The sequence below is a fragment of the Liolophura sinensis genome, chromosome 7, assembly GCF_032854445.1.
Source record: "Liolophura sinensis isolate JHLJ2023 chromosome 7, CUHK_Ljap_v2, whole genome shotgun sequence".
In the NCBI taxonomy this organism is placed as follows: Eukaryota; Metazoa; Mollusca; class Polyplacophora; order Chitonida; family Chitonidae; genus Liolophura; species Liolophura sinensis.
The window spans coordinates 29,045,287-29,059,044 of NC_088301.1; the positions used below are offsets into that span (position 1 = coordinate 29,045,287).

The 13,758-nt window shown below is 40.8% G+C and overlaps 1 protein-coding gene across 1 annotated transcript in view; it reads right to left on the reverse strand.

The window, feature by feature from the left end:
- LOC135470816 (KICSTOR complex protein SZT2-like) overlaps positions 1–13,758 on the reverse strand; it is a 102,196-nt gene that overhangs the window by 19,711 nt on the left and 68,727 nt on the right. The window contains exons 39-49 of the mRNA XM_064749859.1: positions 13,142–13,268; positions 8,937–9,058; positions 7,712–7,958; positions 7,006–7,176; positions 6,340–6,567; positions 4,966–5,123; positions 4,202–4,403; positions 3,211–3,407; positions 2,367–2,547; positions 1,398–1,546; positions 161–331 (exon numbers count right to left, since the gene is read on the reverse strand). Coding sequence (XP_064605929.1) covers positions 161–331; positions 1,398–1,546; positions 2,367–2,547; positions 3,211–3,407; positions 4,202–4,403; positions 4,966–5,123; positions 6,340–6,567; positions 7,006–7,176; positions 7,712–7,958; positions 8,937–9,058; positions 13,142–13,268 — 1,953 coding nt within the window. The remainder of the gene's footprint in view (positions 1–160; positions 332–1,397; positions 1,547–2,366; positions 2,548–3,210; positions 3,408–4,201; positions 4,404–4,965; positions 5,124–6,339; positions 6,568–7,005; positions 7,177–7,711; positions 7,959–8,936; positions 9,059–13,141; positions 13,269–13,758) is intronic.

Here is a 13,758-nt window from a genome sequence, read left to right on the forward strand (position 1 = left end):
GCCATACTCAAGAATATTTCACTTTATGTATAAGAAGGAGAAGACTGAGCAGATCCCGGGGAAAACCTTCAGCCAGCTGTTGAATGAATAATTTGTCCTTTTCAATGTTAAGCCACAGTACAATGTCAATCCAGTTATTACAGATAGAAATACCCATTACCTGTGCTGGAGGAGGCTCTGTAAGACTATGGTGGTGGAATAGGCCCATCTTCTGGTGAATGAGGTTGTGGAGGAGATGAGAGCGGGCACTGTGCCACTGTACCAGCCGACTGAACAGCCGACTCAGCATGGACGTCAGGTCTCCTGCCCAGTTGTATGTGTACAGACAGAACTGACAACAACAACATTCAGCACCCAAAATCACAAATCACGATTTAACCAAGGCTCAATATCTGCGCAAAAATTAAAGCAACTAAATACCAGAAGTAAAATATTTATCTTAAAGGGATGCAGAATGATTGAATAAATGTACCATACCTAAACTTCAGCTTTAATAGGCAAGATATAGCCTGGGCTTACCTATCTCTCACACCAGCCAATCAGAATTCACTCTGCATCCCCTTAAATACATGATGTTGTACATGTATGCTCCACTCCCATTACTAGATATATGATAATTAATTTACAAAATAGCAGTCAATTTTATGGGAAAACCACCAGCCTTTAGCAAGTTACTGACAAACTTCCCCACATGTGACCTTCAGACTAGCACATCACCTCTCCCACTGGTGGGAGAAAGTTTGCCCTCACTAAATTCAAGACTGCACAAATGGCCACATGACCACTGTTGGCCGCTTCTTGTCACTAAGGTCCCTCAGCACAATGAGACCTGGGCAATCTGTAAACTACAACTCCAAGGCCATGCACCTTAATTACTTAGTCATGTTCTGTTCTGGACATTAATCTAAATTGATTAAAATTTAATTTACTTATTTATTTGATTGGTGTTTTAGGCCGTACTCAAGAATATTTCACTTATGCGACGGCAGCCAGCAATATGGTGGGAGGAAACCCGGCAGAGCCCAGGGGCTGCTGCAGGTTGCTGGCTGACCTTGAAATCAAAGCGACCGCATTGGTGAGAGACTCCTGGGTCTTTTTGCTGCACTAGCGCGCTAGCCAACTGAGGTTTAACATTTAACATGAATAATTTAACATTACTACTGAGTATTATTATGTACACACTAGCATACGGGACTTATATATAAGGGCTATATTGCATGTAGGTAGAGTTAATCAAGCATACACTGGCCATTTAACCTCTTGTAACATCAATATTCCTTACATCAGAAGAAGACTGCTCCATATCCTAAGGGCACATAATTTGCTAGTATATATTACTGCTGAAATATTACAGCATTTCAATCGTTCTAATGATAAAACTGTTATTCTAAACATACCTCTTTCTGCTTCACAGTAATGACCAGTAGACGCTGTCTGGGGACACAGACTGGCTCTGACAAATCTGCACAGCTCTCAACCTCTGCAGGAAGACGATCGGGATTCTCAACCAATTCGTATGGTGGAAACTTCAAATATTTCTTGTGAGCTTAGAGAATGGAAAAAAGAAAAAAAAACATGTTAAAAGTTGCCAAATGCCTTATACATATGTCAGAAACAACAGCCCTCCTCACATAACTTGTGAACAGCATTGTACATTTGTGACACACTGCCATCCACTAAATTTGGCATATTTTTGGGATTGCTCTTCCAATGTTAGCACTTGAATGCAGAAATGTTTCATATTATCTAAAACATAGGTCTCTCTTCTTGGCTTCAAAATTCACTTTCAAGCTTATTTCAGTCATATCATTCCATCTCCTAGTAGCATGCGACCCAATACTGTCCATGTACATATGTGTAGTGACTAATGGATGTTTAGTATGTAAAATGAACAGTCATAACTACATAAGGACTAAAATGATATATGATATATATGATTCTTTTACGATATTAATCAAACTTTACCAAAAAAAAAAAAAAAAAACTTGCATGTCCCTATAGCGTTGACAAATCAATGAAAATCAAGCAAAATGTGTCACATGAAAAACTTTAGACCAAATACGGAATTCATAGGGCTGTCTCATTAGAATGTCATGTTAAAGACACAAGGCATGATATGACTGCAGTCAAGGTATAAAGTCTCCATGGCAACCAGTACCTTGGATATCCCCTTATGTTGAGCATCAGGCCAGGGCAGTACCCTCTCTGAAGTCTTAGTTACCTCTCCACTGGCTTTAACATGGGTCTTACTTTTCGACCATGCTCTTATATACCTCTTGAAAACAATGTATCTTCTAAAGAGTTTTTTTTATCAGCCTTTAATAAATAAATCCTCCCAAGGTCCAGGAGCATCTCAACCCCATTACCTGCACTGGACGACATGTTGGAGCAAAGCTCACTTGGGGCCTCAAATCCCAAAGACAGATCTAAGCAGGATTTCCACTGGTTGTGATTTCGGCCAATCATCAGATAGCTGTTTTCTTGTCCTGGACTAGTTATCAGTCCGCCAGACAGGTCGGTGGAAGACTCATGTGTTGGGTCAGACGCCTGCAACAAAGTTTTAAGTCTCAACTCAGGAAACAGTCCCTTTGGCCATTCTTTTCTTCTGGAAAGATAGTAAGGCTAAGGTATTAAGGGAACCAGTGCAAGTTGCAGAACAAGCCTTAACAAAAGCCATCTATGGGCATCCAAATAGCACAAGCGGAATATTTTTTGTTGTTTATTTTATAGCTGTGTAACAAGGTACTCAGGTGTTTATCACTGATATGGCAGTGGTATGTAGAGAAAATTGGGGCGCTTACAGTAAACCATCAACTTTTGTCAGGTACATGCAATAACCAAAGCATACCAGGGCTGAATTAAGCAACCTTATTGGTCATTGGTGTGACAGTAGCAGTGAGCCAACGCTTCAACTTGTCTGAGACAATGAGGAAAAGTTGTAGACAGCTGGCCATCTGCGAGTAACTCTAAACTTGCAACATATGATAACATGGTTGGGGAATTCCCTTGTTTTTTAAATTTTAGAGCTCAATTATAATGCTTAACGAATGACTCAAATAAATGAAATCACAACACTTCCTAAGCCTACCCTTCTTATCAGACTTAACATTTTGAACTCTCAAAACCCGTCTTTGTGAAACTGGACCCTAGGAACAGCTTCTAAATATGTGATTAGAGCCCCAGTACAAGGAGACAAGGTAGGTCTGTTACCACAACTGGCTGTCTGCTAACACTATAAGGCACACCACGAGAGTACTGGCCATCTCTCTCACAGCGGGACAGCTTATACAGCACAGGCTTTACATCTGAGGAGACCTGGGTCACCGAGTTCTGGATCTCTCGTAAGACAGTGTCTACAGAAAACCTAGATAAGACAGCAGCCTGAGTTTTCTGTACAGAGGGACAACCTGTAAGTATTGGAGGCAAACATGTGAGACATTCACCAGTAAAATGCTTACATGCATACTGGATTTGTTTACATCGTACAAAAAATGTTGTGCAATGCACTTAAAAACGCCCCAGCATTGATCACATGTACAACGTAATGACTAGATCCAAATTAATAGTGGTTCGTAATAATGTGTAGAACTTATTTGGCCTTTAGAAAGTTGTCAAACATGAAGTAGAACACACTTTCAGGCTAAGGGGTAAAACAAGCACAAATTCTGCATAGCAGCTACACTCTGCAGAAGCCAACAGCACAGGGTATTGTGTCACCCCATCTTAAAATATAGGATGTCAAAAGTGACTCAGCCCCTTTTAGATCTGTTCACTGAAGCAAGAGATAAAAAAAAGTTAATGACAGCCAAATTTGTTATTGCAAGGATAAAATGAAACAGCAAAATTTGGAAAAAAATTTTTTTTATTTGATTAGTGCTTTTACGCTGTACTCAACAATATTTCACTTATACAACGGCAGCCAGCATTATGGTGGGTGGAAACCCGGCAGAGCCTAGGGAAAGCCACGACCATCCGCAGGTAACTGGGTGACCTTCTCATGTACGGCCAGAGAGGAAGCCAGCATGAGCTGGACTTGAACTCACATCGACCGCATTGGTGAGAGGCTCCTGCGTCATTATCCTGCGCTAGCGTGCTAACCAACTGAGCCACCAAGGCCCCAGACAAACAAGAACAAAAACAGAATAGTCTTCTGGTGTGAGGCTGGGTGAAGAGTTCCAGTTCTTGATTCTCTAGACATTACCTTTCTGAGCACACAACTCCATCCAGTCCACCAAATTTGTCCAGTGTTTGACGCTCAGACTGCCCCTCTCCCCTGACTCATACTTCTGTACCAGTGTCCTTAGGTCCCAGTCCTGCTGGTGGGTGGTGTCCACCTCCTGCCATGACACCCCACCCATTCCCACAGACGCCCCACCACTGAAGGTAGACGGGAACTCAAACGTCTGTGGCCAAACAAGAACAGCATTACCAAACAAACTTCATGTATGTGTTTGCAGTGTGAAACATTTCACTCCAATGAATGAACAAAACTATATTTAACCACTACCATTTTTCTTTGGTGCTGCCACCTATTGTTTATTTATTTATTTGATTGTTGTTTAAAGCCATACTGAAACAGTCTTCACTTTAACGATGGCAGTCAGTTTTAAGGGTGGAAGAAACCTTACCCTTGATATACCACCAATTTCACCAAAAGTAAATGACAAACTTTAACATGTGACATATCCACACCATTTTGGTGGAAAACATGTAGTTTGACATAGGGCTGTTCAAACTGATAAGTATCATCAACAATTTATTGTCACCAAGGACACAGAGAAAAAAAAAACAATGAGAACGAGGGAATAAAGTCGGCAGTAAGCTTGAAACATCTGTATGTTCTGCATCAAAAGGTCATTATGTTATCCCATCCCTACTTTTTCAGAAGTAGGGACTGGCACATGTACATAATGTAACTCTAGAAAAATATCGCCCTTCAGGAACATTGTGGAATTGTGGAATTACCCTAGGGCTTTCTTTAGCTGAGGGAGAACGCGTCTTCTTCTTGAACTCTGAAAACAACGATTGGAATGGGGATGGAGGTGGTGCCCACTGTTTGTTGGGTGATCTCCCCTGATCAACTGTCCTCACACCTGACATGCGTCTTTCACGATCCCGCCCTTCTGAAGACAAACAGAAAAATATCATTACACCAAGAGTTTCAGAGCCTCAAGTTTGACGATTGCAATATACAGGATTGTCAAATTTCAAACCCCTACATTTTTATTTACCTTTTTGTTACTCTATGCCATAAACCAAAATTTTTCGTACATATAATGACCAATTATTGCCACTAAAGCCCTTAGAACAATGGAAGAGAATAGGAAACTTCCAGATGTCTACAGACATGTACATGTGCCCGATTTTCAATGGACTATCCAAAGTTCAGTTTTATTCGGGGCTTCCCTTTTACCATTAACTCACTCAAATTTGCTATATTTAGAAACATTGGCTTGAGATTGACTTTTTAACTGGGTTACCTCCCCTCGCATGTGCAGTGAACTTCAATTGTCTGAACAACATTGTGTTGCAGTTACGCAGCCTACCACCTAACTTTAGTTCTGCCGTATCGAAGTATGGTTACGAACTACAAATACTTTATATTAGCAATAGAAAGGAAGATAATAGTTGGTTTACTAGACTTATAATTCCCTATCAATGTGTCATATGGTTTAAATACATTAGCCATGAGCGAACGTAGCATTATGGGAATTTTTAAGCTGCTTCATTTGTAAGTTATCTCGCCGGATGGACAGTTTAGATCAGTGATGGATTACCCCTTGCATTTCCTTGAACTGAGATTTTCTGGTAAATACAGGCCATCAAATGTCAAAATAAAGAACTTTAAATCACGGTAATGAAATGTGTCCTCAGCCTGCCCATTTGGCTATATGAATAAATCCCATATCCAATATTCATACATCTACTCCCACAATCAGCAGAGTAGTTTGGGAGGAGCTGCATGGACAAAATCAAGTCTACAGAAACTTAATACAATGATTATTTGGTAGCTCATCAGAGATGACTTTATATAAAATATCTACATGTACATGCCCCTGAGAGTAAAGAAGAAACAAACTCTGAAGGTTTTCTCGAAGGTTTTCTCAACTTGACCTCCTTATCTCAAAACACATTTTCTCTGGAGGTTTTCTCGACTTGAACTCCTTAAAGTATGTACAGATGTAAGGAACAACAACTTGGAGACAAATAGGGGAACACATATGCCAGTATAAAAGTAAATCATGTGTTATAATGAGGACCCCTATCACCTTTGCTTGCATATCCCAGATATTTAACATGAAATACCAGAAGTAGAACAGTAGATAGGTGTGTACTGACCAGTGACAGGTCTGGGAGGGGAGACAGTGTCAGACTGATGACAAGCTTTGAGTTCTTCCTCCAGTTCTACTCCCATTGGAGCCTCACAGATAGGTGTAGTCAGCAGACGGTACTCCATGACAATGTCACACAGGGCGTGGCACACAGCCTCCGTCAGACGCTTTACTAGGCCCTTGACGTCAACCTGACCCCGGGCCCAAATACGGAATCGAATCAGTGCTGTGGGGCCTGAAAGCAAAAAGGACATAAAAGTCTTACTTTACTAATTTAACCAATACAGTACATTAGCAGAGCACCAGTACAAAGAAAAAAGAAAAAACACACACACACAAAAAAAGAAATGTTAAAACTGCTTACCTCAAAGCACATTTTTTTTTTTTTGTGTGAGTGTCTAATGTGATCTTTATCATACCACCCTCAAAACATATCTCCTGGGCTATATTTCTGTAGTTCTTGTTAGATACATACCCAAACCTATTTCTGAGCTTATTTGTCTGGTAACGTAACAAATCAACTCAAAACCCTGTACTGTCCTTGTAACATATGTACAAGGATAATACCCTTGCTTTCACTGCAGGAGAATGACTTGGTTTTGATGTTTCACAGAATTTGTAAACAATAGCCGTTTCTTACCGCTGCTTTGTTGAGGATGGTAAAATCCTTTACCTGGTTTTGAGCCATTTTCTTCTGGGTGATAAACACAGGTCTCCACAAGCTGGTCCAGTGTGCCCTTATCGAGCCACTCCATGTAAGCTGTGGGCGAGGGCTTGCTACAACCAACCAGGTGCTTCAGCTTCTGCTGCCCATCCACTAACGCCAGGCTTATACAGGCAATTCCTGTTTAAATATTCAATCTTTCTGAAGGATTTACATTTCTTCATTTCTTCCTGTTGTTAGACATATACATGCTGTACATGTACATCCATTGACTGAAGATTTGGAAACCATTATGTCAAGTCAAAAACTTTTGTTTTTTCCTCTCAAAAGATAATCAAAGGATTCTGGCCATTCATTATGTACAATTTAGATGATTTCTTTTTGGAGGGGATTATGCGATACAGTATGTGACGAGGTGGAGCTATTACCTTACGACAAACATCACCTAACTTATTTAGTATATACACATCTGGGTTACACACCTGCTTGATCAACTATACATATCTGACAGATGGTGTTTGCGATGCAGAACGTTCACAGTGTACAGGTTTGATCTATGGGTGATTCTGGCATTTTCATCGGCAAGAGAATTGGAGGTGTGAACTAATCTGGCCTATTAGCATGGACAAAATTAATTCCAGCATCTTTGAATGTGACATGGGAAGGAACAAGGTATGCCTCTCCCAGCTGAAGTTGGAAGGAGCATTATAATCACCTTTGCCTCCAGCACCTTGAGGTGTGTTGTACAAAAACACACTACTTTCTGGGATAGCCACTGAGTGACCCTCCACAGTGTCCTGGAAATGGTTGTCTCCCTTGTTGTCCGTGTAGTTGGGAACGTGCAGGAACTGCTGTAGATTCTGTCTGAGATAGTACATAAGAGCGAAGAGTTCCATGGAGGCGGAGCTGGGAACTGTCAATAACAGCTCTGTATTAGGTTCCTGGCCAATCTGCTGGATAAACTGTTGATAAGAAAAAAAAAGCTATCCTTAATTTAACTGAGACATTAACCATGTAAAATTTAAACTACATCTGAATAGATAGCAAAGTCAGGACTTGGGTGCTACCTTGTGTACTGGGACGTACTGTGCCTTCTTTACACCCCCGTGGAGAATGCCTCTATGGAAAAGGCTAAGACTAATCTAAGACTGGCACTGATCATGATTATGTTCACATCTATGTTGTTATAATGTCCAAAAAAGATTGTAGCGCCAACTTTGGCCCACCATAAGATGGAAATCCTGGGGCAGTGGGGTTGTTTTTATCCAATGGTTTATCATCTGATTTTCACAATGAACATCTTAAAAAGGGTTCGATGCTAAGCACACAAATTAGTGACGTCATGCCTGTAGCCAATGGGAAAACTTTGACTTGGGAGCACGACTACCAGAGTGTATGCCTGCAGGACACCAGAATGCAAAACTCCAGCTCAATAAATACAGTAAACATTTATCATAGCATGGACTCTAACACAGAAAACAGGTGTGAATTCAGGAATTTCATATTCTACGGTAATAGCTACGCACACAGAGCATCTGCCTTCTGTTTATTATTGTATTTTACATGCAAATACCAGCCTTAACATTTAGATCAACACTGACTCCAAAACAGAAGTGGCAAAGTTGTGAATTTCGTTATTTATGGTAATCAATATGCACATCTGGTATCAATCATGGTACATCCCCATAGGTATGCAAAACCTGAGCTTAGAATGCGCAGGCCTTTTTTCACATACCACCCTTAATATTCACCTTACCACTGCTTTAATTACCTGATACTTGATGACTATGCTTTTTGCAGGTCATCTAAAATAGTTTCACAAAGTTCTTTTCAAATCCCTGGTGATTAATTTGGTTAATATCGCGAGGACGAGTCACCAACCATTTAGAGTCACAGGTAAGTATACATGACACTTGTAGATTAAGCTGAATTGCACTCACATGAACATCTTCTGGGGTCAGTTTACACATGGGATTTCTAAAGAGCATAAGTGAGATCATATCTAACACAGCATCGTCCAGTCTTCTCTGTAAAATCTGTATCAACTCACGGATTTCAGCACCTGCAACAACAACAACACTCAAATATGAGAAACCTTAGAAGACATATTCCATGTGTATCAAGTATTCAAAACAAAATAACCAACCAAAAAATGAACCTAACTGCACCATACTGAAATTCAATCCAAGAAAATGAACGAGAGAGAGAGCCATTCCTTTGCATGGCAAATTTTTTAACCCAAATATCAAAATATCAGTTTAAACACTATAATAGCTTACACAACCACTTGTGGGGTATCTATAATATTATAATATTTTTGGCCTCACAGACGTCCAAAGGGTTAGAATCTAGATCTGATTCATCTACCTTATAGGGACACTCACACAGTTAGTGTCTAGAACTGATTCAAGTACCTCACTGGGACACTCAAAGGTCAGTGTCTAGATCTGATTCATGTACCTTATAGGGACACTCAAAGGGTCAGTGTCTAGATCTGATTCATGTACCTTATAGGGACACTCAAAGGCTCAGTGTCTAGATCTGATTCATGTACCTTATAGGGACACTCAAAGGCTCAGTGTCTAGATCTGATTCATGTACCTTATAGGGACACTCAAAGGCTCAGTGTCTAGATCTGATTCATGTACCTTATAGGAACACTCAAAGGGTCAGTGTCTAGATCTGATTCATGTACCTTATAGGGACACTCAAAGGCTCAGTGTCTAGATCTGATTCATGTACCTTGTAGGGACACTTCAAAGGCTCAGTGTCTAGATCTGATTCAGGTACCTTGTAGGGACACTCAAAGGCTCAGTGTCTAGATCTGATTCATGTACCTTATAGGGACACTCAAAGGGTCAGTGTCTAGATCTGATTCATGTACCTTGTAGGGACACTCAAAGGGTCAGTGTCTAGATCTGATTCATGTATCTTATAGGGACACTCAAAGGCTCAGTGTCTAGACCTGATTCATGTACCTTATAGGGACACTCAAAGGGTCAGTGTCTAGATCTGATTCATGTACCTTATAGGAACACTCAAAGGCTTAGTGTCTAGATCTGATTCATGTACCTTGTAGGGACACTCAAAGGGTCAGTGTCTAGATCTGATTCAAGTACCTCACTGGGACACTCAAAGGCTCAGTGTCTAGATCTGATTCATGTACCTTATAGGGACACTCAAAGGGTCAGTGTCTAGATCTGATTCATGTACCTTGTAGGGACACTTCAAAGGCTCAGTGTCTAGAACTGATTCATGTACCTTATAGGGACACTCAAAGGCTCAGTGTCTAGATCTGATTCATGTACCTTATAGGGACACTCAAAGGCTCAGTGTCTAGATCTGATTCATGTACCTTGTAGGGACACTTCAAAGGCTCAGTGTCTAGATCTGATTCATGTACCTTATAGGAACACTCAAAGGTCAGTGTCTAGATGTAATTCATGTACCTTATAGGAACACTCAAAGGCTTAGTGTCTAGATCTGATTCATCTACCTTATAGGGACACTCAAAGGCTCAGTGTCTAGATGTGATTCATGTGCCTTATAGGTCAGTGTCTAGATCTGATTCATGTACCTTATAGGGACACTCAAAGGGTCAGTGTCTAGATCTGATTCATCTACCTCACTGGGACACTCAAAGGTCAGTGTCTAGATCTGATTCATGTACCTTATAGGGACACTCAAAGGGTCAGTGTCTAGATCTGATTCATGTACCTTATAGGGACACTCAAAGGCTCAGTGTCTAGATCTGATTCATGTACCTTATAGGGACACTCAAAGGCTCAGTGTCTAGATCTGATTCATGTACCTTATAGGGACACTCAAAGGCTCAGTGTCTAGATCTGATTCATGTACCTTGTAGGAACACTCAAAGGCTCAAGTGTCTAGATCTGATTCATGTACCTTGTAGGGACACTCAAAGGGTCAGTGTCTAGATCTGATTCAAGTACCTTCTAGGAACACTCAAAGGCTCAGTGTCTAGATCTGATTCATGTACCTTATAGGGACACTCAAAGGTCAGTGTCTAGATCTGATTCATGTACCTTGTAGGGACACTTCAAAGGCTCAGTGTCTAGATCTGATTCATCTACCTTATAGGGACACTCAAAGGCTCAGTGTCTAGATCTGATTAATGTACCTTATAGGGACACTCAAAGGGTCAGTGTCTAGATCTGATTCATGTACCTTATCGAGACACTCAAAGGCTCAGTGTCTAGATCTGATTCATGTACCTTGTAGGGACACTTCAAAGGCTCAGTGTCTAGATCTGATTCATGTACCTTGTAGGGACACTTCAAAGGGTCAGTGTCTAGATCTGATTCATGTACCTTATAGGGACACTCAAAGGGTCAGTGTCTAGATCTGATTCATGTACCTTGTAGGGACACTCAAAGGCTCAGTGTCTAGATCTGATTCATGTACCTTGTAGGGACACTCAAAGGCTCAGTGTCTAGATCTGATTCATGTACCTTGTAGGGACACTCATAGGGTTAGTGTCTAGATTTGACAAATGATCCTAATCACATAGATGATAACCTGTTTGAACAATATATTAGTCTAATGGCTTCAGAGAAATGCAGTGACTTCACATCAATACAGAACAACAGATATACTGCCCTAGCAGATCACCAGCTTGTGCCAGGTACAGAACAGGAGTGATGTTACAGCTGACTAACCTAAGGCTGGCTGCCTGATATAACCTGGGAACTCGTATCAAAACAATGGCATTTCCAAGATGAATTCTAAATATACAGAAAAAAATATACTGCTGTGTCAATTTGAACCATTAGTTGATGACCCTGAAGTTCCGTTTTATATCACTGACATCTCTGACCAGATTTCAGTCTCTGAGTTTTCAGGCGGTGAAGTTTATTCAGACATTTTCGGTTGTAGTGGTAATACAGACCGGTAAGCTGTAACTTAAAATTTAATATCCATGTAAGATTTTTTGTCTCTGGCTTCTTCACAATAAATCTCATTCCTTTACTTGAAGTTTTCTAAATTCTTACCTGTATGCAATGCCAACTGTTCTGTTGACATTTGAATCGCGCAGGTCTATATAGCCGTACATAATATAGTGTGGACGTCGGCGTCAGTATATGCAGAGATTTGCTATCTTGTATGTGATCCAGTTTTTAGTTAATAGTTAACAGTTTTATAGTATTTTACAACCACTGAATGCAGGTGACGTTGTGGAAAGTGCCTAGAGGTCATGATGCCAACGGAACTATTGATTGTTAGAAACTGTTGATTGTCAGCAGGGTTGTCTGTGCTGATGTCTGCAAGGTTGTCTGTGTTGATGTCTGCGAGGTTATCTGTGCTGATCTCAGCGAGGTTGTTTGTGTTGGTGTCAGTGAGGTTGTCTCTGTTGATGTCACCAAGGTTGTCTATGTTGATGTCAGCGAGGTTGTCTGTGTTGATGTCAGTGAGGTTGTCTGTGTTGATGTCACCAAGGTTGTCTATGTTGATGTCAGCGAGGTTGCCTGTGTTGGTTTCAGTGAGGTTGTCTGTGTTGATGTCAGTGAGGTTGTCTGTGTTAATGTCACCAAGGTCGTCTGTGTTGGTTTCAGTGAGGTCGTCTGTGTTGATGTCAACGAGGTTGTCTGTGTTGGTGTCACCAAGGTTGTGTGTGTTGGTTTCAGTGAGGTTGTCTGTGTTGGTGTCAGTGAGGTTGTCTGTGTTGGTTTCAGTAAGGTTGTCTGTGTTGATGTGAGTGAGGTTGTCTGTGTTGGTGTCAATGAGGTTGTCTGTGTTGATATCAGTGAGGTTGTCCGTGTTGGTGTCAATGAGGTTGTCTGTGTCAGCGAGGCTGTCTGTGATGGTATCAGTGAGGTTGTCTGTGTTGGTTCCTTGTTGGTTTCAGTCAGGTTGTCTGTGTTGATGTTAGCAAGGTTGTCTGTGTTGATGTCAGCAAAGTTGTCTGTGTTTATGTCAGCGAGGTTGTTTGTGTTAGTTCACCGAGGTTGATGGGGAAAAAAGGAACAATTAAAGCTGTAAATTCACTCTTTTCTAGAATGTCGAATCAATTGAAAACTTCAAAGAAATAACTTCAAACTGGCGACACTGAAGTAGAAAATATGACAGTTAATTTAGTATTTAGAGAACAGTATGGAGATGCCCAACATGTATGTCAAGAGCCCACCTGGTTGTGCTATGCCATGGACAGACAACTCTATACACTCCTCATGCCTGGAATCTAGCCTCATGATTCCAAACGACCCCACAGAGATGCTGTCAGCCTCCTTCTCCCCTGAGGTTGTCTCACTATCCTACAATACACAACCAGTCAACTTTACAGTGACAAGGGCAATACTTTGGCATAGAACACCATAACAATACCATGGCATAGAACACCATAACGACACTATGGCATTGAACACCATAACGATAATATGGCATTGAACACCATAATGATAATATGGCATTGAACACCATAACAATACTATGGCACAGAACACCATACCAATAGTATGGCATAGAACACCATAACAATACCATGGCATAGAACACCATAACGATACTATGGCATAGAACACCATAACAATACTATGGCATAGAACACCATAACAATACTATGGCATAGAACATCATAAAAAGTGATGTAAGATGACATCAGCATATCGGAACAAAGGCAGAATCTTTCATGTATAAACAAGAAATCACAACAGTTTAACACAGCACCTAACAAGTGAACACCTCATTCATACATGTACCAACACCTCATTCACACCACTACCTCATTCATACCAGACCGCTTCG